Genomic DNA, 22,893 nt, shown 5'->3' with positions numbered 1-22,893 from the left:
GTGACAGATTGTGCGCGAGGATGCTGGTGACGCCCGCGATGTGTATCGCTCTCATCGTAATCTGCCTGAACTTGCACCACCCTATCAGGTGTCGTGCATGCAGGCTCAATCGTGGTGGCCCGGAGTCCCCTTGTCTGTTGGGGTAGGCTACCACGGTTGTGTTATCCGTCAGGACAACGGTATGTGATTCCACGATCACACCTCCTCGTGAGCGAGGGAGGTTGATGTGAAACTCTGTCTCTATGGCCCCCATAGGCCCGAGACGGAGTCTCCGTGGATGTGGACCCCCAGCCCCGCTTTTGACGCTATGGTCGCTACTACGTGATATACCGGGGTGCAGGAAACCTGACACCCTGGGTCAAATTGGGCTGATGGGTCCACCACCAGAGTTCTCTCGCGCGATCTCCGACAACGGAACCGCGAGGGATATGGGTGACGACTGGGCCTGCAAGCAGGCTAGAAGGTGTAGTTGGGTAAGCCTAACGTAGAAACGGCAGTACAGTACGAGGTCTACCATACTGGCCATTAGGCCTACCACCTTCATCCATGCCACAGCGGGTTTTGCCCGAGACTCGCCAAGAGTCAGGCACACCGCACCATGTTCGTCACCCGCCGGGTGAGAGCACCGCGAACCCCTCCGTGAGGGTGATCTGGGCCCCTACAAATAGTGGTGGTTCATGCGTCGGGACCACGCTGGACTTTTTGAGCTGATCAAAAATCCAGGGTCCCGCACCCCACGGACTATCAACCCCATGAGACCCGTAGTCTTCAGTGGAGTGCGTCCGTGATATGAGCCAAACGTCCAGGTAGCAACTGATGTTGACACCCCTGTGCTTCAGGTACGCTGCCACCGCTTCTGACCAAGAGTGTTAAACACCCTGGGAGAGATGGACAGGCGGATGGCCGGTATCAAAACTGGTAATTTTGATCCTGTACCTAGAAGCGCAGATGCCTCCGATCTTGAGAGGCGATTGGCATATGCAGATAGGCGTCCGAGAGATCTAGCGATGTTGTTCCCATGCCCCTGATGGGGCAGGCTAGCACCGAGGCGAGAGGCCCCGTTCTGAACCTCTTGGGCCTGAAGAACGTGTTCAACAGTCTGCGGTTCCGATGGGGCTCCTGTCGCTGGTCTTCCTTGGAGCCAATGGCTCCAAGATCACCCGTAGAACGGGGGGTAGACCGGGACAATCGCCCGCTTCGTGAGAAGCTGTGTGATCCCTGTCAGTAGTGCCCCACGCTGGGGGCCGGCGGACGGCACTACGGTGGACCTCTGAAATGTGCAGACGAATGTGGGGAGCCTGGGTTGCCAGTCTGTAACCCCCACTCACCACTGACCATACCCAGGCACTCAAAGAGATGGTTTCCCACCTCTGGGTGAAAGCCATAAGCGGTCGCCCACTGGGAGATCCCCCTGGGGAAAAACGGCTGAGCCCCCCATGAATGCTCTGCCTAGCTTCCCTTGGAAGAGCGCTTGCTCTTCTTCGGGCTTGCCAGCTGTTCCTGTGCTACCCTTGCGCCTCCCAGAAATGGGTGCTACAGAGGTAGTGGGCTCGGGTACTGTTGGTGGTGCACGGCCTGCTGAAGTCGGAGCTCCTACCCATGGTAAGGGCAGTTTCCGACTTCTTCAGAGTGCTCCGTTGGTAGCTTCTTTGCACGGTCCTCCACCGTGGCGCAGAAGCATCCAAAGAGAAAAGGACCCTGCCTTTCCATCGCTATGCTGCGGTTGGAGTGGCAGGCCCCACCCCCGGCGCTGAGTGGACACCCTATGGGCTAGGCCCATGGAGCTCTCGTTGAGGCTAGCTGTTAGCACCGCTAATAGGCTCACCTCATGCTGAAGAGCTCAGATGTTGTCTGAGCGTGATACGCTTGACGACATCTGGGTCCCTCTCGGATCCCCTCAGGTAGGTCCTGTGGTCCTCCCGCGTTACACGCAGAGGAAGCGTGCAAGCACGCCGGCGCCATAGCTCTACTGAGCTCGACAGCCCCACGATATCTACCCGTGAGGTTTGCCGGGAATGAGAGTGCAGGCGTCCCCTGTGAGGAAGCAGCAGCTGAGCATCCTACTGAAAGGATCCCCTGGTCCTCCTCCACGGACTCCCCCTTAGGGGGTGTCCGGAGGAAGATCAGTGCTGTTGCTCCCCTCGCGGGGCAGCGGGGGAAGGAGATTGTAGTGATGTCACTACCGGACTCAGCTTCCGACTCCTTTCCTCGCCCACAGTATCCGTATCATGCTCCGATGATGACGGTAACTGAGGACGGCATCTGAAAGCGGGTAAGACGGCATAACCACTGTGTGGCTCGCCGACTACCTGCCAGCAGAAGAGGGAGTACTCCCGCAAGACCCTGAGGTATCCGCCATGGCACCACTGGGTCCGCATGCTCTCGCGCAGCCGTCATCCTAGCGCTTAGCAGCATCGGGCCTACCCTGATCAAGATCTGGGTTAGCCCCATGCCGCTGGCCTGGTCAACAGCTGATGTTGGTACTGCGTGGCCATCGCTAGGCGACACTTGCCACGGTGCTAGGCCGTGGAAGAAACACCCTGCGGCGGGTACCACGGGGCATACCCAGCCGGCAGCTGACCCTGAAAGGATCCGCCACCAGGGTAACCCCATGGTACTGCAGTACCAGCACCGCCTCCCCTTGTTGCCACAGAGACTGTGGCGACTAAGGCGGTGCTGCGGTACCGGTGCGGTATCAGCGTGGTACCCTTGAGGGTTCCCAACTGTGGACCGCTGTACCCTCGCCACACCGCGCTCCCCTGTTTGGGGATCAAGCTGTGTGCTGGCGTGGTACCGGCGCGGTACTAGCATGGGTACCCGTGAAGGTTCCCGGCTGTGTACCGCTGTATGCGTGGTTCCAGCGTAGGTGCCCGTGAGGGCTCCCGGCTGTGTACCACTGTACCCATGCCTCACTGCGTTCCCCGCAAGGGGATCAAGCCGTGTGTATGGGTACCCCGCTATACCGGCTGTCCCTTGGCTAGAGGGAGTTTGCCTAGTACCACGGGTAGCTGAGCGTGCATACCCCCGATCAATCACCTCGCCACCTGAATAGGCAGCGTCAATCAATGGGGCTATGCCCTGTTGATTTGACAGTGATCGATCAAGAGAGGGTAATTGACCCATTGACGATAATGGATCACCCACGCTCCGCTGGCTCTCGAGGACATAAGTGGGTTGTTGATCAGCTAGGCTGTTCAAGCTACTTACTGTACCCTCTATAGACTGCGCTGCATTCCTTTTTTTTGTTTGTTAAACAATTCATACGTTTCCATGCATGAAACCATTTAAAATCTATGACGAAACACATCACGTCTCCAGTGACTGCCCTGCCCAGAGAAAAAAGGACTGCGGTAGTTGGATATGACCTGTGTGACCCACCATATCTTAACACATAGACTCAACCTCTTTCATCTCGAATCTGAGATGAATGTTAATGAAGTAAAAATCAATGCGGTGGTAAATCTTAACCAATAACAGATAGGCAAGCATACATGTTTATGCATTAGCCCAACCCACTGTGTTCACTGAACCCAACCCACGTGGGGTAGCTCTATCAGATTTCATTTGACAGCTTAACCATCGCGTATAATGTGCGACGTCAAGCGTGTATACATTGTATTGGACCTTGTGCAAATAATACGCGCTGGACGGCTATTCAAACAGCTTAATTGGTAAAAACCACAGGATATGTGCATAAACAGCAAAGACTGCATTTTTAATGTGAGGTAACATCATACCCACTATAGAGTGCATAGTTCATTGTATATTCGAACTACAGTAGACCAGTTTTCTCATGGATATCTGAGCTGTTGAATCAGAACAGGAATGATGACTTTTCCATGGTCAGGTCAGAGAGATTAATTTAGGGAATGATAAATTAAACTGGTCTACTACAGTAGACTATACCCTCTAGAGCTTCGCCCAAGGTCGCTGTGTGTGGCGGACCACTCACGGCAGCTATGGGCGGCATGCATAGCGGCTACCACTGAAGTCAAGCCGTAGCTCGCCTTTGTAGCTGCCACCGAATGCACCTGGGTCGCTGTCCCGTGAGAGACTGCGAGCCCAACCCCTGAATAATCGCCAGCCAGTCCCTGTGGACAGCCAGCAGCTATTCTAGGGCCCAGGGTATCACTTTCGGCGGTCCCGCCATGGAACGCTGCCGTGTGACAACCCCAGTTGGTTCTGCTAAGACTACACCCACAGCGTTAGCCGCGGTATCGCTCTGTTGAACCCATGCATGCTAGGGTTCAACCCAGGCAAGCCCGGGTACCCTTGCATGCTGCCCGTCGCTGGCTACTACTGTGGCTGTTTGAGCCCGTAGATATGCCTGCAACAGACGGGTGTCCTCCTGCTAAAAACCCGTGAGGATTTTTGGCTAGAGGACTGGTATCCTCCTGCTACAAAACCCGCTAGGGTTTTCGCTGGTGGTTACCGCTCTGCTGCCTGCTACTTTGCTCCGACGTATAGTCAGTGCTTTCGCTGGCTGCTGAGCCTTTGGACGCCCTAGCAGTCCCCGAAGGAACCGCCTGCTTGTCCGGGGACCGGAGCCCCTTAAGCAGACCTGCCATGACCCATAGGGGCTGTCACAGCAGAATCTACCGTTATCGACTGGTATCCTCCTGCTTCAAAACCCGCTAGGGTTTTCGCTGGTGGTTACCGCTCTGCTGCCTGCTACTTTGCTCCGACGTATAGTCAGTGCTTTCGCTGGCTGCTGAGCCTTTGGACGCTTAGCAGTCCCTCGAAGGAACCGCCTGCTTGTCCGGGGACCGGAGCCCCTTAAGCAGACCTGCCATGACCCATAGGGGCTGTCACAGCAGAATCCACCGTGATCGACCTTACCAGTGCCCTTGGTAGATTTCTTCTTCGTCTTATGGCGATGATGGAGCCTATCCCAATCGTCAAGCTGGAACTCGGAGAGTCCTAAGCAAAAGAAAGACATCTAGAAGATCGTGAGCACTCCCTGTGGGTGAAAACAGAGCGGGTGTGGGTCCCGCTCCGTCACCAGGGAAGGGCAAGCCCGACAGGGCCGAGGCGAAGCGAGGAGAAAAGGGAGGGGGGCACTACCCCCCAACACGCGACTCAAGCCCAGTAAGCAAACCTGAGCACGGAGGCTGGTCGCTAACGTTAGTGGTAAAGTAAGGACTGGCTAACTTTATTACTAAAATGTCAGACGGTCCCTACCAATCCCCACCGTATGAATATCTGATTAACTCGTCTTATCGGACGGTAATGAAGACATAACGATAGAGTAATCACCCTAACATAGCAACAATAACCTACCGTACATGAAATACAATGTGTATGTACAAACATCTATTGTAACTTACAGGCTGCAATGGTTGTTTTACGTGGGAAACAAAATGAATGGCGTCAACGAGCGGCCATTTTGAATTGCTCGTGTGTCCCGTGATACACAACGGAGGCACGATATGTAGCTAAGTTTTGGATCGTTTTTGTCACTTTTTCGCCAGAAAATGCCGTCAAAACTATCCTCAGCCGAACAATACCGGTTTGGTTTTACCTAGGGTGTGAAACTACAACCGTATATCTCGGCTTGGTCGAGAAATTGATACACAGTGCTATGAACAATCGATAGGCAAGTCTGTGTCAGTCGGAGACCAAGGAGGATAAGGGCGATCATATGGTGTGACGTCACCTTTTGGGTGAGTCCACCGGGGATCGGGGTTTTTGTTATTTATTCATTTATGTGGGACAAAATGACTATTGGTTTTTCCGCATCTCGGGATCGATGCAAGAAGTATCTTAATCAACATCGGAAACGGTAAGATCGACCGGTGTACTGAGTCTGTAAATTTTTACAGCAGTGGGGTAACTCCTTCAAGAAATATGACCTTCAGAACATTTCGGAGCATAAATGAATACTAAACACAGTAACGTATAGGGAAAGCCTACAACCCATGGCACAGAATGCAGCACACTTGCAACAAATTAACTTCTTTTTTTTTTTTTTAGCTTGGAGTAAAACTGGTCACATTTCAAACTAGACATAAATAGGCCTACCAAAACAATGGTACATAATCCATCTCAATACCTTGCTGGGTTATGAAGTTCCAGTAAAATATATATTTGTGAGGCGCTAAAAATCAACATTCCCTATACAATGTACTTTAACACATGCCTCAACCGTAGGATCCTCCACCCCTGACTTCACATTGTTTGAATTGCAATATCTCAAGAAGTAAATAAAGTGTGAAGTTCTTTCTTTTCACAATTTGAGCTAGCTAAATAAGGAACAAAATGAGACCAAAACTAGTTTAGTACCCCACTCCATTCTTGAGATCTGGGACAAAATGTCCCGAATAAAATGAAAAAAATGTAAAGCCTCCACCTTTTCCTATACCCCAATTCATGACGCACGACCTCATGTGAATTTGGCCTACTTCATGCACCATTCTTGGCATCCCTGCAATACCAAAATAAATTTGGTTTTAAATTAAGGGATCTAAAATGAGCGTTTATTGCATTTCGACAGTATTTTTGTGGGACATGAGAGCACCTCAGACCTATCGAATTGCATTCTGAATACTGAAGCATGTCTTTCTGATATCAAAGGGGCGATCATATGGTGTGACGTCACCTTTTGGGTGAGTCCACCGGGGATCGGGGTTTTTTGTTATTTATTCATTTATGTGGGACAAAATGACTATTGGTTTTTCCGCATCTCGGGATCGATGCAAGAAGTATCTTAATCAACATCGGAAACGGTAAGATCGACCGGTGTACTGAGTCTGTAAATTTTACAGCAGTGGGGTAACTCCTTCAAGAAATATGACCTTCAGAACATTTCGGAGCATAAATGAATACTAAACACAGTAACGTATAGGGAAAGCCTACAACCCATGGCACAGAATGCAGCACACTTGCAACAAATTAACTTCTTTTTTTTTTTTAGCTTGGAGTAAAACTGGTCACATTTCAAACTAGACATAAATAGGCCTACCAAAACAATGGTACATAATCCATCTCAATACCTTGCTGGGTTATGAAGTTCCAGTAAAATATATATTTGTGAGGCGCTAAAAATCAACATTCCCTATACAATGTACTTTAACACATGCCTCAACCGTAGGATCCTCCACCCCTGACTTCACATTGTTTGAATTGCAATATCTCAAGAAGTAAATAAAGTGTGAAGTTCTTTCTTTTCACAATTTGAGCTAGCTAAATAAGGAACAAAATGAGACCAAAACTAGTTTAGTACCCCTCTCCATTCTTGAGATCTGGGACAAAATGTCCCGAATAAAATGAAAAAAATGTAAAGCCTCCACCTTTTCCTATACCCCAATTCATGACGCACGACCTCATGTGAATTTGGCCTACTTCATGCACCATTCTTGGCATCCCTGCAATACCAAAATAAATTTGGTTTTAAATTAAGGGATCTAAAATGAGCGTTTATTGCATTTCGACAGTATTTTTTGTGGGCCATGAGAGCACCTCGGACCTATCGAATTGCATTCTGAATACGAAGCAAGTCTTTCTGATATCAAATAATTTTATTTTTTGAAAATCACAATATAATTTTATGACAAATTATAAAAAATTGATATTTTTCAAATTTTTGATATATAACAGTCCTCGAAGTAAATTATATAAATCTAATGATATATTCTTAAAGTGTATGTAGCAGAGAGGAAAAGCCGACGGTCAATTGAAAATTTTGACCTTTCATATTGAAGATATGGAATTTCCCCAAAAAGACCTAATTTTTGTTGGTGTTTTGGGGAAAAAAATCCATATCTTCAATACGAAAGGTCAATATTTTCAATTGAACGTCGGCTTTTCATCCCACCTACATGTACACTTTAAGTATAAATCATGAGATTTATAAAGTTTACTTCAAGTACTGTTAAATATCAAAAATATCAATTTTTAATGATTTGCCATAAAATGTGTATTAAATTGCTAATTTCAAAAATCAAAATTATTTGATATCAGAATGACATTCTTCGTATTCAGAATGCAATTCGATATGTCTGATGTGCTCTAATGTCCCACAATAAATACTGTCCAAACGCTCATACCCCAGCCCTTAAAGATCTGTTTCTGAAACTTTTGTCGGCATATATCGATGACCATTGACATTTTTTGCTATTTCGCGGTGCTCACATTTAAAAATCTGATTAATCAAAGTTTATGAGCAGAAATGGTAATTTAAAACAGGAATATATAATAGAAACACAGCTGGTTATGATAGGAATCAATGGTAAGTTTGTGTGATATTTCTGTAGTAACAGCTTGCTGTACATTTTCATTTTCACATGTGAATCTTTGTATATATTTCCAATGGGCTTTACTCTGTGTGAAAATGGGGAAGGGAGAAGATATACCCTGTGTTGGCAAGTCATACTTCAGTATGACTTGCCCTGAACGTCCTGCGTCCATATATGTTCGGAAGAGACGGATACATTGCATGAGAGCTTGCCAATTTAAGCTTCCTATAATATCAATTGCACATAACATACGAAGTCACAAACTTACAAACTTCAATATGCACTTCAAATACAGCAGACTAGCTGTTAATTATTTCCGATCCTGTAGAATAACTTACATATTCGTCCATTTCATGGAATCCCGTTGCTCAGAATTGCCAATTCCATTTGTCAAATGCGCTGTGGATGTGCTCCATTAGTCAATGGTGTGAAACTGACTTTATACCACTCGCTCGCGTTCGCAGAGAAGCCAGCCTCGTGAGTCGTGGCACTGGGGCATGACGTCATCTTGGGCGTATGCAAAATTTCCGACGGGCGCATATAACCCGTACAGATTGGTTGCAAAAGCCATTCTTTGAAATCGTAAGCCAATCAATGAACGGGACGGCCTTTTACGGTATTAATTAATGTGACTCGCCAGTAAAGTACGTCTAACCTGATTGGTTTATAAAACTACTTTGATAATTGCTAAGCCAGTCAGCGTGCTCGATGCAACAACCTCGTAGAGAGTTTTCGAGAGGCTTAATTCACATGGTTGGTGATCCAGCGATCGAGTATAAATTCAGCTTGACAACTGCTCTCGCGCGAGATAGCAGCTGCAATAACAATACATGGACACAATCAGTGACATTTACACAATGGAATAATGAATTATTTATGACATGCATCGGCTGGATTTTATGATCGGGGTAAGGTTTTTGGCCTGTCCCTGCGTGAAAATCCTTAGTTTTCAGCATCAAAGATACTTTCGATGACCATTTTTTTGCGGACACTTTGATAACAGGTAACTTTTATAGGTCATAGGGTAGAAACTATAGTTGTACAATTTGTACGAAATATACATTTTGTTATAGGTCTAAAATGTTTACAAAAATATATTGGTCCATACGTTGTGCTTGTATTCAGTTGTTCGACGTATAGGGAGAAGAGAAAAGGGGAAAGAAAGAGGGAAGAAGAAAAATCAAGGATAACTATATTGTACAAATTTTAGTGCAGCTTCAAACAAATCTGTACCGTATTACTTTCATTGTGAAATTTGTACTCTCAAAAACTGTGTAAGTGTAAGTTCATGTAAGCGTAACTGAGGTCGTCCGACCAAAATCAGCATAAACAAAGCGTGCAGCAGCTCTCTGAACTTGCTCGAGCTTGTTCACCAGGGATATACGATAATAATACGGCCAGTAGTCCGAATAATCAGACCCAGAACAAAAAATGATCATGTTCTGGGTCTGAACCGTTTCCGATGAAATTTTGTTGGCAAATTGGACAAAAGAAACACATGGTTCTACTTGACAGCTTTTAACAGTTTAATCCCTATTCATGTTGGTCGTGCGTCATGAATTGGGGTATTGGAAAAGGTGGAGGCGTTACATTTTTTCATTTTATTCAGGACGTTTTGTCCTAGATCTCAAGAATGGAGAGGGGTACTGAACTAGTTTTGGTCTCATTTTGTTGCTTATTTATCTAGCTCAAATTGTGGAAAGAAAGAACATCACACTTTATTAACTTCTTGAGATATTGCAGTTCAAATGATGTGAAGTCAGGGGTGGAGGATCCTACGGTTGAGGATCCTACGGTTGAGGCATGTGTTAAAGTATAGGGAATGTTGATTTTTAGCGCTTCACAAATATATTTTTTACTGTAACTTCATAACCCAGTAAGGTATTGAGATGGATTATGTACCATTGTTTTGGTAATTATGTCTAGTTTGAAATGTGACCAGTTTTACTCCAAGCTAAGTTAATTTGTTGCAAGTGTGCTGCATTCTGTGTCATGGGTTCTAGGCTTTTCCTATACGTTAACTGTGTTTTAAAGTATTCATTTATGCTCCGAAATGTTCCAAAGGTCATATTTCTTGAAGGAGTTACCCTACTGCTGTAAATGTTTACATTTTTTGGATGGAAATTTGATGAGGAATTCAAATATGCCATTGGTTTTTGTGTAGGTTATGGAGGGAAAAGGGTTTTGATTGATTATGTAATAAAAATAATAAAAATTATGTACGACTTTTGAACACCCTGTATCTCAGTTGGGCAACATAACTCATCATTACAAGTTTGCTTTTTTTGGAAGCCTACAATGTTATTAGCACATCTAAAAAGGTTTCAGCAGAACAGGAATTTTTGCTAGTAAATAAGAGAGGAACAAAATTGTATACTTTTTGAACCAAAATTTAACTTTTCCACCCTATATAACATTTGTGACACCCTGTATATTGTAACGGGACCGAGCTTGCCCCTAATACTTTTGTAAACGACTGATGGAGAAGACTAGCCTTCTAAACATACAAGTGGTAGCGTAGTATCAAAGACTAGAATTCTCCCCAAGATATGTGGAATCAGTGATGTATGAATGGAGAAGTAACAGGTAAAAATGAGACTTGACAATTCTGTTTTATATTTGCTTCTTTTGTTATATCTTGTATTGTTATTTTGCTTTCATATTTGTCTTTTCACATATCACATTTCATAAATACAAGTAAAACATTGGTAAATACACAATCTCTGTTGATGATCATGACGATATTTCCTTATTTCTCTCTTTTAAATCCAAATAAATTACCAATAAATGCTGCCGAACAGTACATACTATCTGCTTGAATAATCGAGAAGCATAAAAATACAATTTAATCAAGAATCTCTCATCACATGACATAGTCATAGGCTAGGCCAAGGCCTAGTAGGCCGACTACAGAGTACAGTATCCATTTCTGTACACCTATACGAACTTGCCATGCAACAATGAATGCACACAAAATACAGTGCATAATTTTCCATTGGACTTGTGCATGTGTGCGGCAAGTCACTTGCACAATAGGCATAGGCGCTAGGCCAAAACGCCGGAGTGCATAACCACCCGGGTGTTGCCACTATTGTGGTAGCCAAGCTGCCCCTAGCTCAATCTATATCTGAGCTCCAGAGTAGGGCGTTTTTGCTTTGGTTGGCGGTGCTTACCTTCAAACTGAGTGAAGGTTTGGGTGGACTATTGTCCACCAAGCAATCTGATTAATTTGCGTCGTGCACGGCCTTTTATACTCTCCTGAACGCGTTCATGGAACCTTTTAGTGGCTGCGTTCAAAGCGTAAGCTCCGTTACTATGGATATCGCGCAGTCACTCCGCGTCAGGCGCTCACTTTCGAAAAAGATTTGAACATGACGCCGAATCAACAATTTAATAACTAGAACAATTGCTAAAGTGTTTTTAAATCAGGAATCAAACTGATGACCCCCTTTTTGACCATGTAAAACATTAAAATACTCAAAAATATCTTAAATTCTACATTCTTAAACAATTACATCTCAAATAATCCAAAGTTTGATCAACAAAAGTCGTTTTAAGGAAATTTACAATTTTAGGAAAAACTTGTTTACGTTCAGACGATTGATGGCGGGAAGTTTCAAAATGACAAATCTAAAATTCTTTGAAACAACACATGAAAAACCTGAATTTTGTCCTCAATATTTACTCGTGAGACGGTATGTAATACCTTATTTTGTTCCTGACAAAATTATTTACACAATATTATAAGAACTCTGTACAACTTAAGCTAATATAGCGGAAATAGTGAAATTTGAGGCCAATTTCGCGCATTTACATGACAAATTTCTCTGCCGTTTTTCGACCCACGGCAAAAACTGACGATCGGCAGGTAAACAAATACAAATATTTACACAAATATACCTTGTGCAGAGCCATGCAATCATTTTTAAATGTATAATAACTATCAAAAACTACCACGAACAAGTGAGCATCGTGACTTTTCTCTAAATATGAATTTGACAAGAGCTGAATTCGGCCATTGACAACACACGGAGCTACACGGGAGGTAAGCTTAAAAACAGGCCAAAAATCTGAAATCGCATTTTGGCTCTCCGTTTCAATATTGACCAATTGTTTGTACATGTGTATTCCTGGTACTCTAAGCTTTACAGTGATATATAATTTCATAGGGTTTTGATGAACAGTTTATGAATTAGATCAGTCTAAGTACAAAAACATGCAAATTGTTCAATTTTTTAGTATGTAACACATTTGGCCCCCAATTCATGGCGCACGAGTCACGACCTGTTATGTATGTGAATCACGCTATTGTGGACCATCCCAGTTCTGATACTAAGAGTGTTTGGACAAGCAGAACGGTCTTTTGTCTACCTCTCTAGTTTGTAAACAGACGAGGAGGTCAAAATTGTTATCCTCGCCTAATAGGAAACACAGCGTAATAGTACGGCACTATACGCAGGGCTGTCAACTCTCACGCATTGGCCGTGAGTGCAAAAAGCTGGAAAATGAGTAAAATCTCACGCATCGTCATGAATAATTTGTTCCTAATCCCCCGCTTTTCACATTCTCGAGCGCGCCGGCTCAAATAATCATGGTACAAAATGAACATTGGAGTCGGCAAATCCCGGTACGCCTCTGTCTCACGCCAAGAATTTCCAAAAAGTTGACAGCCCTGCTATACGGCCAGATGCACTGACTGATTTTGTTTGTTTTGTTGGTTTTTATTTATGATATTTTCAACATTTTATTTGCTCGAGAAACACTAGCCACGAATTTGCTCACGGATGCCCTCGCATTCGTGGCTAGTGTTCCTTTGCCCGGAATATCGGTCGGTAAACAAATTACGTAAGCTTACCGTTACGTAATGTCATTGTAATAACAATAGGCAATTCTGGAATACCCCCTAAATACCTCCTTGTACAAAGCTTTACCTACCAATTTGTTACTATGCGAGTTGTTGACGTAATTCTCAGTTCTATGTGTCATTTCAGGTGCATTTAGGTAAATATTTCATTACTATTTCTGGAGAAATTGCTGCAATATTTTCCGGCGATCGGCTGGCGTCACCATTTTGTCAGGAAGTAATTCAAGTAAAAGGTCAGAGAGATGCAGGTGGTGAACGCGTGCAATCTCTAAATTCAGTAAATTTGCTTTGTCAGCCGTGTAATTGAATGGGATTTATATTTTGAAATTTAAAAACGCTTAAAATATCACAAACAAGTAGGCCTATGTTAATAAATATTAATACAAGCTGAAACCGTTGGAGTTCGATAATGAACCCTACAAAAATAACCTTCAAATGAATTAAATACTGTAAAATTTGATTATTTACTGGTTGCGAGTCACTCTGACGTAATTCGCCGTGTTGGTTAGGCTCCGATCACTCAGTGTGCAAATTGAATGGCGCGTACCAGTGATCACGGCAGCTGCGAAATTCATCGCACTTGTGTGGAAAGTGCCATCATGTGCATACAGCTAAGCAGTTTTGCCGTCTCTCTCTATCATGCATGTCATCCGCCGCCAGGGTTCGCAGGTTTTTGCCGCAGGTGGAAAAACCCGCGGTTTTAACCGTGGTTTTAACCGCTTGGCAAAAACAGTTTTTGCCGGCAAAAATGGCAAAAATTAAAAAAGTGATTTATAGTTCAGTTTTTTCATCTCAAAACAAATAGTTACAAAAATCATTTCCTGCGTGTAACAAGGCCAGATTTTGTAATTATAAGTAACATATTAAGAAATTAAAGGCATGCGTTTTCATTGCTCAAGTGCATTTAACCGAAATGTGGCATATATCAGATTCAAAACCTTTTCATTTTAAGGACTTGATGAGACAAAAATTATGTTGAATGATTCATTAAAAGTTGTGTGCTGCTGTTTATGAGCTTTCTGTGTTATTTTTTAATATTTGAGTGGCTATATGTGAGTTTTTTGCCAGTTTTGCCATTTTTGCCGGTTTAAACCAGGCAAAAACTGGCAAAAACAGGTTTTTGCCAGTTTTTGCCACCCGCAATGGCAAAAACAGGTTTTTGCCGGCAAAAACCGAACCCTGTCCGCCGCCTGACTGAGGGCAGCAATCTAAGGTCAGGTCACGTCAAGTAAGCTCACGTGGTAATCAGAATAATTAAGATACTCTGACACGCTTATGAAGTGTGTTTGTGAACTATGAAGCATGTTTACGTCCCGGTACAATTTTATGTATCGGACTCTGCACAAGGATGAAATAGTAGCCATCTCTAACAGTAAATGCTAAAGCATTTACGTGTTAGAGAATATGCTCGATCAACAACATTTTATATGCACTCACTGCACTGGCATGACTGGGGAAAAGATTAAAAATTTGTTCATGGTTTACCGATTTGGACGCGATTTCAGGGAGCTCCATGTTCTATTCTCATATCCATCGTCGGTTATCATCATGACATGTACATTTATCAATGTCCTGGATTGAGGACAGATTTCTCGATCAACATCGTAATCGTATTCAATCATGCAATGTAAGCTTACCTTCCGGGAACGCGCTCCGAATTCTTCTTCCAGTATGTCGTCTTCTTACCGCTTGGCTTGTTTCCAAACCCCGTAGATATTGTCGGGTTTACTCCCGGACTTCCCTGCTGTGTTGCCATTTTAAATCATAAACGAAATACCGAGAATTTTAAGTGTAAAGTAAGTGTCTACTCCACAACCAAAACAGTGTCAGACGGCTGCCATATTTGAGGTGACGTCATTAGGAAGGTTAGTCTCCTATCACGCCCGACTAGTTTTGTACCCGGATTTTTATGTTTCCCCTTCATTTATCATTCATCTAATTATATTTACTCGTGCGCAAATTCAAAACTATGATTTTTCACACTGTTTTTTAATTTCTGCTTGAGTAGTACTTGTAATTTGGCGTTATTTTAGTCATTTTTCTGGGCGATTACATTGACAACTTTAGACATGTGTGAAAGACTACATAAAAATCACAAGGCTCATGACTCTTTACAGCTGGACATAATAGTAGACTCCATACCCAGTCTTGCCATAAGCCCGAACATTCGGTATTCTTTTACGTGTTCACGCTTTGTCATCCCCTAATTTTCCATTTGATTTGACTCAAAGACTAAAAAAAAAAAAGCAAAGAATTTTAAAGCCATTTAGAACTAGAAATTCGATGTTCGAGGTTTTCTGTGGCGCTGTTTCGGCTCTAAAGGTTTCCATTTAAAGGTCATGTTCTCACCCGATAACCCCATAATTAGGCCTACATTTTGCTCTCACCGAATGCTAAAAATGATGCCGCTCAACCAATGACCCCATATTTTTTACAATTTGCTCTCACCGAATGCCCCTTACTGCGAAAGTGCCAGCCCTCCATTTCATATTGAAGTCATATCAATTTTAAGCGCTCTTTTTTAAAAGTCATAGTTCATTGAATTTACAACCGTATGACAAAACAGAAATTGTAAGTTTTTGCACACGATTTGCAATTTAAAGAGAATTGACCATTGCTCATTTTAGTGACGCTAGTATAATGAACAATATAAGTGTGCCTTTTCATTTAATGACATACAATTTGACAAATATTGTAAGGAACACTTGAGGTTTTGACTTTTAAAACCTATATTTTGGTCAAAAAATGTGCTTGGATAGGTAGTTTTCAACAGATTTGCCTTGCTATACACTCATAGAAATGACTTGTTCGCCTTGTTGGCGCAATTCAAAAGGAGTAAGTTTGGACAACTCAAAATAGTGTAAAAAATGCCAGAACAAAATTCATTTAGTTATCCGAACTTAAAAATGCTGAAAAAGCTCAAAAAGTTCCGTCAACTAATCAACTTTGTTGGCATTACTTAAAAAGTTGATGTAAGTCGTTGCGTCAACTTTTAAGTAATGCCAGTTCTGAATTCAAGTTCAGGGAACTTAGAAAAATGAACAAGGTTCAAAGAACCAATATAGGCCTAGTTGAGTTATTGTAACTCAACATGTAAGTTGAAGTAACTCGTTCATATTAAGTTACTGGTACTTATTGTTTTGAGTTATTCCAATTTGATACTTTGTTACTTAATTCACATAATTTGATCATTTTCTGCACAATTAGCAGTATTCAAATATTTATTTTTGTAATCAGTGCAACATTTTGTATACTATAGCACACTATTATGCTAACCTAGTTTCATTTTCTGAGTTGTAACAACTCAATAAAGTAAGTGCAAATGAGTGCGACCAACATAATGATATCGAGTCAGCGTTACTCAAAATTGTACGCGTTGGCATTACTCGGAAAGTTGACGCAACGACTTACATCAACTTACTGAGTAATGCCAACGAACAATTTCTATGAGTGTATAACATTTGAATTGCGTTATATATCTGTTGACCTAGTGACGATAACTGTTTTTAGGGGGAAGTGTTAGATTTCGTTTGATATAAAAACAATTCTGATTGGATGAAGGGAACACTATAGGTTTCGATAAAAACCAATCAAAGAGGTCCATTTTTCAGCTAGAAGCTCCACAGCTCTTACATTACTATGCACTGACTCAACAGTGCAGTGTTAGTGTAATCAAAGACTGTGGTGGAGACATTCACTGCTTGTTGTTCTCGGCTTGGAAGGTCTTGGACGAAAATGTGTGTTCAGGTGTTAGGTGTATCGAGGTACTAGGTGGAAACTGTGCGCATGATGGTTTATAAAATAAGAGAATCGTTTTTGTATAGAAACCTTTCCATATGCCCCCCCCTTCCGGCATACTGCCAGTGAATTTTTGGCCACAATGGCGTAGCTGCCCGGGGTTCAGGTTGTGGCGCCCGGGGCCCAAGGATATACATGCGGCGCGTGGAGCGCGAGAAATCATGGGGGAGGGGGAAATCAACAAACAATTTTGCACAGTAGAAAAGTTTCAAGTGTAATTTCCCCGCATTGCCGTCACTGCGTCAAGCCCCCCCAATTTTTTTTTTTGACTTTCATCACTTGGAGCTCAGCTTGGAGCTACTTGGAGGGGCGCAGAATGCGCTGAATCGCCCCTCCCCCACCCCAAGGCATACAGGTCACGTTTCACCTTCCCCCATTAGCGCCAATGTGCATGGGGGACAATCGGCTTGAATTGTCAAAAAATGGTTGAAAAGAACAAAAAATTGGTACTCGATTGTGATTTTACATCAGTAGAATTGCCAGAATAGCCTAAAAGGCTGAAAATGCTACCTATATGTTTGCGATACGTCCCCGTATCATTGAGTACCACCCTGGGGGTCCGGTGTGCAAAAAAAATAATAATAAAAAAGTAGAATCGTTCTGAATTGGGCAGATTTGTTCCAAATGTTTCGGGACTCTTCAGGTCAGGTTGGTATTATTCGGGGATTACCAATTGCTCAGGATTGGTTGGGTGGATTAAACCCGGGAAAAACTTGCCCCGCAAGGCATTAGTCCGGTATGCAAAAAAAATGACTTTGACATTTTGGCTTCGCTTCAGTGGTCGCTCACACCAAATTTTATAAACCTCAATTAAATTTTTCAATTATCATGATTATGGACAAATTAATGCTGTTTTGGTTAAATAATCATCTCTTTATGATTTTAAGTAACTTTACATACCCTTTGTAGGTCTTTTACCAGTTCCATTTTTTCAATGGAAATCACCTTGAAATTATTTTCGCATAATTTATTCAAGATTTTACACTAATGTTTTGCGTTTGAGTAAAAGTTTGTTTTAGTTTTATTTAATTATAATTAGATCTATATTCTAATTAGAATTATCAATTCGTAGGCATTGTGTTGAGCCACTTTGATTAACTGTTTAAACTGTTTAAACTGTTTTATCGCTTTTGTTTAATAATGAAAAGCGATAATGGCCATATCTTTTCGTCATCATTATTCCCAAGTTTATCCAAACAATAACTCACAAAATAGGACTATAAGCGGGAAGCCTATATATCATTAGGCCTATAATTTCGAGTTCATATGCGTTCATCATGATTAATCAAAAATCGACTATGGCATAGTCTAGGGGATGGGGGAGGAATTTCTTGAATTATAGTAGGCATATCACCTCAAAAATAATCGCAGCAGAAACATGTTATTTAATGTTCCTACATTATTAAGCTTTATTAAAGCATCAAAATCAAAAAACAGAATTGAAATCGGTCAATGCATTGTGATGTAGTGTCAATTTAAAGATGCTCGTAGATGGAATGAAATCCTGCCACAAATGGTTGTAATGACAAAATAATTGGCACATTTCGAGATTTTGAAGGTTTATTTGGACGCTTGGTTGAAAAAGCAGCGTTAATTTAAATATCACATGTTAAATGCCTATCTTTCCTGACTTCATTACAGAAAACAAAATTTAAAAATCTATCATTGAATAATTATAATAAATTAACCAATATACTATTTTAGCAATTTCGGCCAATCTGCAGACAAATTAAATCTCAAAAAATGACTAAGTTCAGCTAATTAATATGCAAAATTGATGCCAATAGAAAACCGTAGGCTACATGATATAAAGGTGCGGGTTTTTTTGCGCACATATGTATACAAAGTTCTTTCAATTGATAACAAAAAATTCCCAAAAAGTAATTAATTATGCAAATTAGGTAATTACAGCTAAGTATGTATTTATGATATTATTATGCAAATTAGGCATGAGTAATTTTGGGTTTTTTTCAATATTTAATGAACGTCTGTTCATTCATCATAAATTTTTTAAGTATGATCCTGTTATGAGGTTGAATAAATGAACTGCAGTTAATTATTTAAAAACAATGCAAAAAAATGAAAAGTTTGACATTTTGACGGTGTCTGGAATATAATTTTCATTTTTACTGTAAACATGGTATGTGTCACCATTACTCAAAGCCAAGTCCGAAAAGTAAAAATAAAAATTCAGTTGCAATGAGACTTTAAATTAACATTTTGTCATCTGGATTAACAAGGGAGGACAATCGGTAAAAGGAACACCCATTCTACTGCACCGCGTATACAAAAATAGTATGGCCTTGCACACAATGGCTTAGAGCTATTGTGGTTTGGAAAATGACTCCCTAAAAATATCATGGATTAATGTTTTGCTTCAACTAGTTTTAGGGAAGTGTTTCATTCGTTGTCGACGAAAATAATGTACATGCTAAGAAAGATTAGTATTTCAGCTAAATGGTGGTAGGTCCCTTTACTTCAGTAGGCCTATATTTACTGATTTATGAGCGATCTTCAAAAATCCATAAAAACAGGCAGTATCTCTTAAACAAAACAATTTTTAATTTTTGAGGACCCGCTGTTAGCCTCGGAAAGGCTTCACACACCATATATTAAACATTTAAACAATTTGGATAAATGAAGCATATATGAGGAAATTCATTTATCGACATGGATGTTTTCTAAAATTGGCCAAATTTGAAGCGCGCCCTTTTCAATTCACTGTTATGCTTGCATGCACAGTGTAGCAGAATTATTGTGCAGCCACTGTGACATACCTAATTATAGTGAATCCAGCGCATTTTGGCGACGGAATAAGTTTATGGTACAAATCCGCGCGAAGCGTGCAAAAAAGTTGCACTTTTGGGGCTCAAAACCCACATAGGGGGCCTACTGAGGCGTCAACATTGGGGGAAGGGGCCTTGTATGAACCATCATGCCTCCTGGCAAAATATTGGGCTGGATTTATCCCCCCCCCCTATTCCTTCCTGGAAATGTATCATTTTTATCCGGGACTTATATACCGGTAGGCCTACTTTAAATATCATCATATGGGCAATTCCATGGTAACTCGTGCTACACTTTTGGGTGTCCTTTTACATAATTTGTGCTCCAGCTTTTAAACTTATTTGATTGGAATCTTTATTTTTGTATTTTAATACCCAACATTCAAGGCTAGATCCTCATAGTATTGCTAATTCAGGATATCAACTTTTGTACGTATGGGACAGCTGTAAAAATCGGTAACTCGTGCTACGAGCTGTGACATGCTTAAAAATCACTCATTTTTATTTGGATGGTGTTCTAAAACAAAAAACACTAAAGTCTTATTGATTATATGAGAAGTAATTGCTATGATAAGGTTTGTTTTGGTATACATTAAAAAGTTGTGCCCCTCATAGTTTTACATTGACTGGCAAAAAACATGGTAACTCGTGCTACGGTAACTCGTGCTACAGTTTGTCCGGTCATATATAAAATGGTATTGTTCATCTAAATGTCAAATTTTTTTGATAACAATTCCTCAACAACTGGTGTAATGATCAAATAACTCAATCTATGTACAAATAACCCCCAAATAACCCATCTATGTACAAATAACACTATTCAGTGTATGTATCAGCATTCAGCATACAATGTACAATGTACCACACACATTACATACATACATCCCAGCATTACATACATGTACTTTCAAGTAAAATGCCTTGCTTCATCCTGTTTGGCTATTTCATCATACTAGGGCTTAAATTTAAATAGTTAACTTGAACAATCAACAATTGATAAAACTTTTATTTCCAGGTTATTTGACCCTAAATTCGTTCACAAAACTTGTAATGTTCATGGTTATTTACAATGATCGGCTAGAGTTTTTTTAAATTGCTTTCTGAGGCATAGAATGTTTGGTCATCTTTTGGTTGAGACAATTTCCTGTGATTTCTTGCTTGGTGCATTACTGAAATACAATATGCCTGATTTCAATCACTTCACCTGCAAAATGAGCATCATTACACTCAACAACAAACCAATTTCCTACACAAATCTCAGAACTATACAAATCTCAGTATCAACAATGTCACTGTGGCTGTTAATCTCAGGATTTCCAGTCTGTATTAATTGATTGGTTCTTAGGCTAGAGATCCTAGGGGAGGGGGAGGGACTAACATTTTGGTTGCATCATTTTGACCAGACCTGTATTAATTAGTGGGATATAAACTATACATGTAGCATGTTTTTTAGAGAGACTGTACAAAGTAAAGTCTCAAAAAAGGACTTTATTGGTGTGTGCAAAAATTTGGTATTTACACTATTTTTGCACATGATCGGGGTGGAAACTGGCTCCTTGAATCTTTTCTCTATCTTTGCCTTCCATATTTTTACTTTCATTTTCCTGTTAGGAGGGCACTTTTCTCTTTAATTTTTGGCCCCACACATATGTGTGCTTGCCTGGTTGTTTGTTTCTTTCTTTCTTTGTTTTGCTATCCGGGGGAAGTAAATTCACTAATCCACTGTGCAGCTCCAACACGGTAACTACAAACTTGGTACCGGTATGGTGATAGGATAATGGTGGCTTGATGTGCTGTGTAGTTTTTTGTTATGTTATTTGCATACATGTATTTATGAATATTAATGAGCTTATTTGCAAATTTTGCCTACATTTTCATTAATCCACTCTGCAGCTTAAACGCAATAACCAATCAACTTCAAACTCGGTTTGGTTGGATATGGTGGCCTGATGTGCTGTATAATTTTGTGTCATGTTATTTGCATATTTATGAATATTAATGAGCTTATTTGAATATTCAATATTATTTTTTATTTACAAACCTTTGTTAATGTTATTTACACACTTGTGTGTGTGAGGGTGGGGTGTGTGTGTGTGGGGGGGGCACCTTAATTACGAACTGCATTAATTCTACTTTGTCATGGGGCAGTCTGCCCCCTTACCCCCCCCCCCCCCCACCCACTGGCTACACTGATGCTAGAAAGCTGTTACCATGGTCACATATAAATGCATATTCATGTAGTTGGGAGATCCTCTATTGCTGCCAAGTGGTAATTGCATTACCTTTGCTGGTACAGGGGGAAGTGGGCTATGGTAACTCGTGCAACATCGGTAACTCGTGCTACTGGTAACTCGTGCTACAGTTTTTAATGGGTCATTATTATGTGATGGATAGTGTTTTGTATATTAATTTCCTATTTTTACTCAAGGCACTACTAGTAGAAGGAAAATAATAAGTGGCATCAATTAAATTGCCAACATTTTGTAAATATATAAAAAATGCATCTTTCGGTAACTCGTGCTACATCATATTTAGTGCTATGAAAACACAATGAAAGAAAAAAATTGTCGGGGGACTATTCAAAATGTGATGGATATTTCTTGAAGACCATATTTCATAGATATAAATTGTATCAAATTAAAAATAAAAGTGCCCCTGTGTAATAAAATAGGCCCATTTGGAAAATATCCAAGTTGAACAGGATTTTTCGACTAAAAATACACTCTCCGAAATTTTTTTTTTTTTTAAACAAAATGTTAGAAAAATACCGAAAAAAGTTTAGAACTTGAACATTACATCTGTTTGGAATAATATGAAAGATAAAAAAAATACATAGAGGCAATTTTATTTTTTTGAGTCATGTCCACTTTTGCTTGGAATTGCCCACATATAGGCCCCTGCGCTCCTGCCACTGAAACACAATCTAGGCCTACCTGAAATTACTGCCTCGAGGAAGGCATAGGTATTATCTTGATTTTGAACCCAATTTTGACAGTGGCGGCGCCAGGAAAAAAATTTCGGGGGGCATTAGGGGGGGGGGAATCAACAAATTTTGAATTTTTTAGCAAAGTTAGCCAAGGGATATTTGGCAAATAGTTTTCCCCGTTGTTATGTTTTCTACAAGCCATTTTTTCATAGACTGCGAAGAGACCAGAATCCCTAATTGTTTGAATGAGGAAAGTGAGCCTTGTGTGGTATTATTAAAAACCTG

General features: G+C 41.3%; 1 protein-coding gene across 1 annotated transcript in view; it reads right to left on the bottom strand.

Annotated features, from left to right (window-relative positions):
- The window catches only part of LOC140139755 (TBC1 domain family member 22B-like), a 39,627-nt gene extending 24,661 nt beyond the window's left edge, over window positions 1-14,966 (bottom strand). The window contains exon 1 of the mRNA XM_072161462.1: window positions 14,736-14,966. Within this exon, the coding sequence (XP_072017563.1) occupies window positions 14,736-14,854 (119 nt within the window). The 5' untranslated portion in view covers window positions 14,855-14,966. The remainder of the gene's footprint in view (window positions 1-14,735) is intronic.
- Window positions 14,967-22,893: the final 7,927 nt, after the last annotated feature.

This window comes from Amphiura filiformis, chromosome 18 (genome assembly GCF_039555335.1).
Source record: "Amphiura filiformis chromosome 18, Afil_fr2py, whole genome shotgun sequence".
Taxonomy (NCBI): domain Eukaryota; kingdom Metazoa; phylum Echinodermata; class Ophiuroidea; order Amphilepidida; family Amphiuridae; genus Amphiura; species Amphiura filiformis.
Note: the sequence above shows the minus strand (reverse complement) of the source record. Positions and strands in the feature narration are given on the sequence as shown.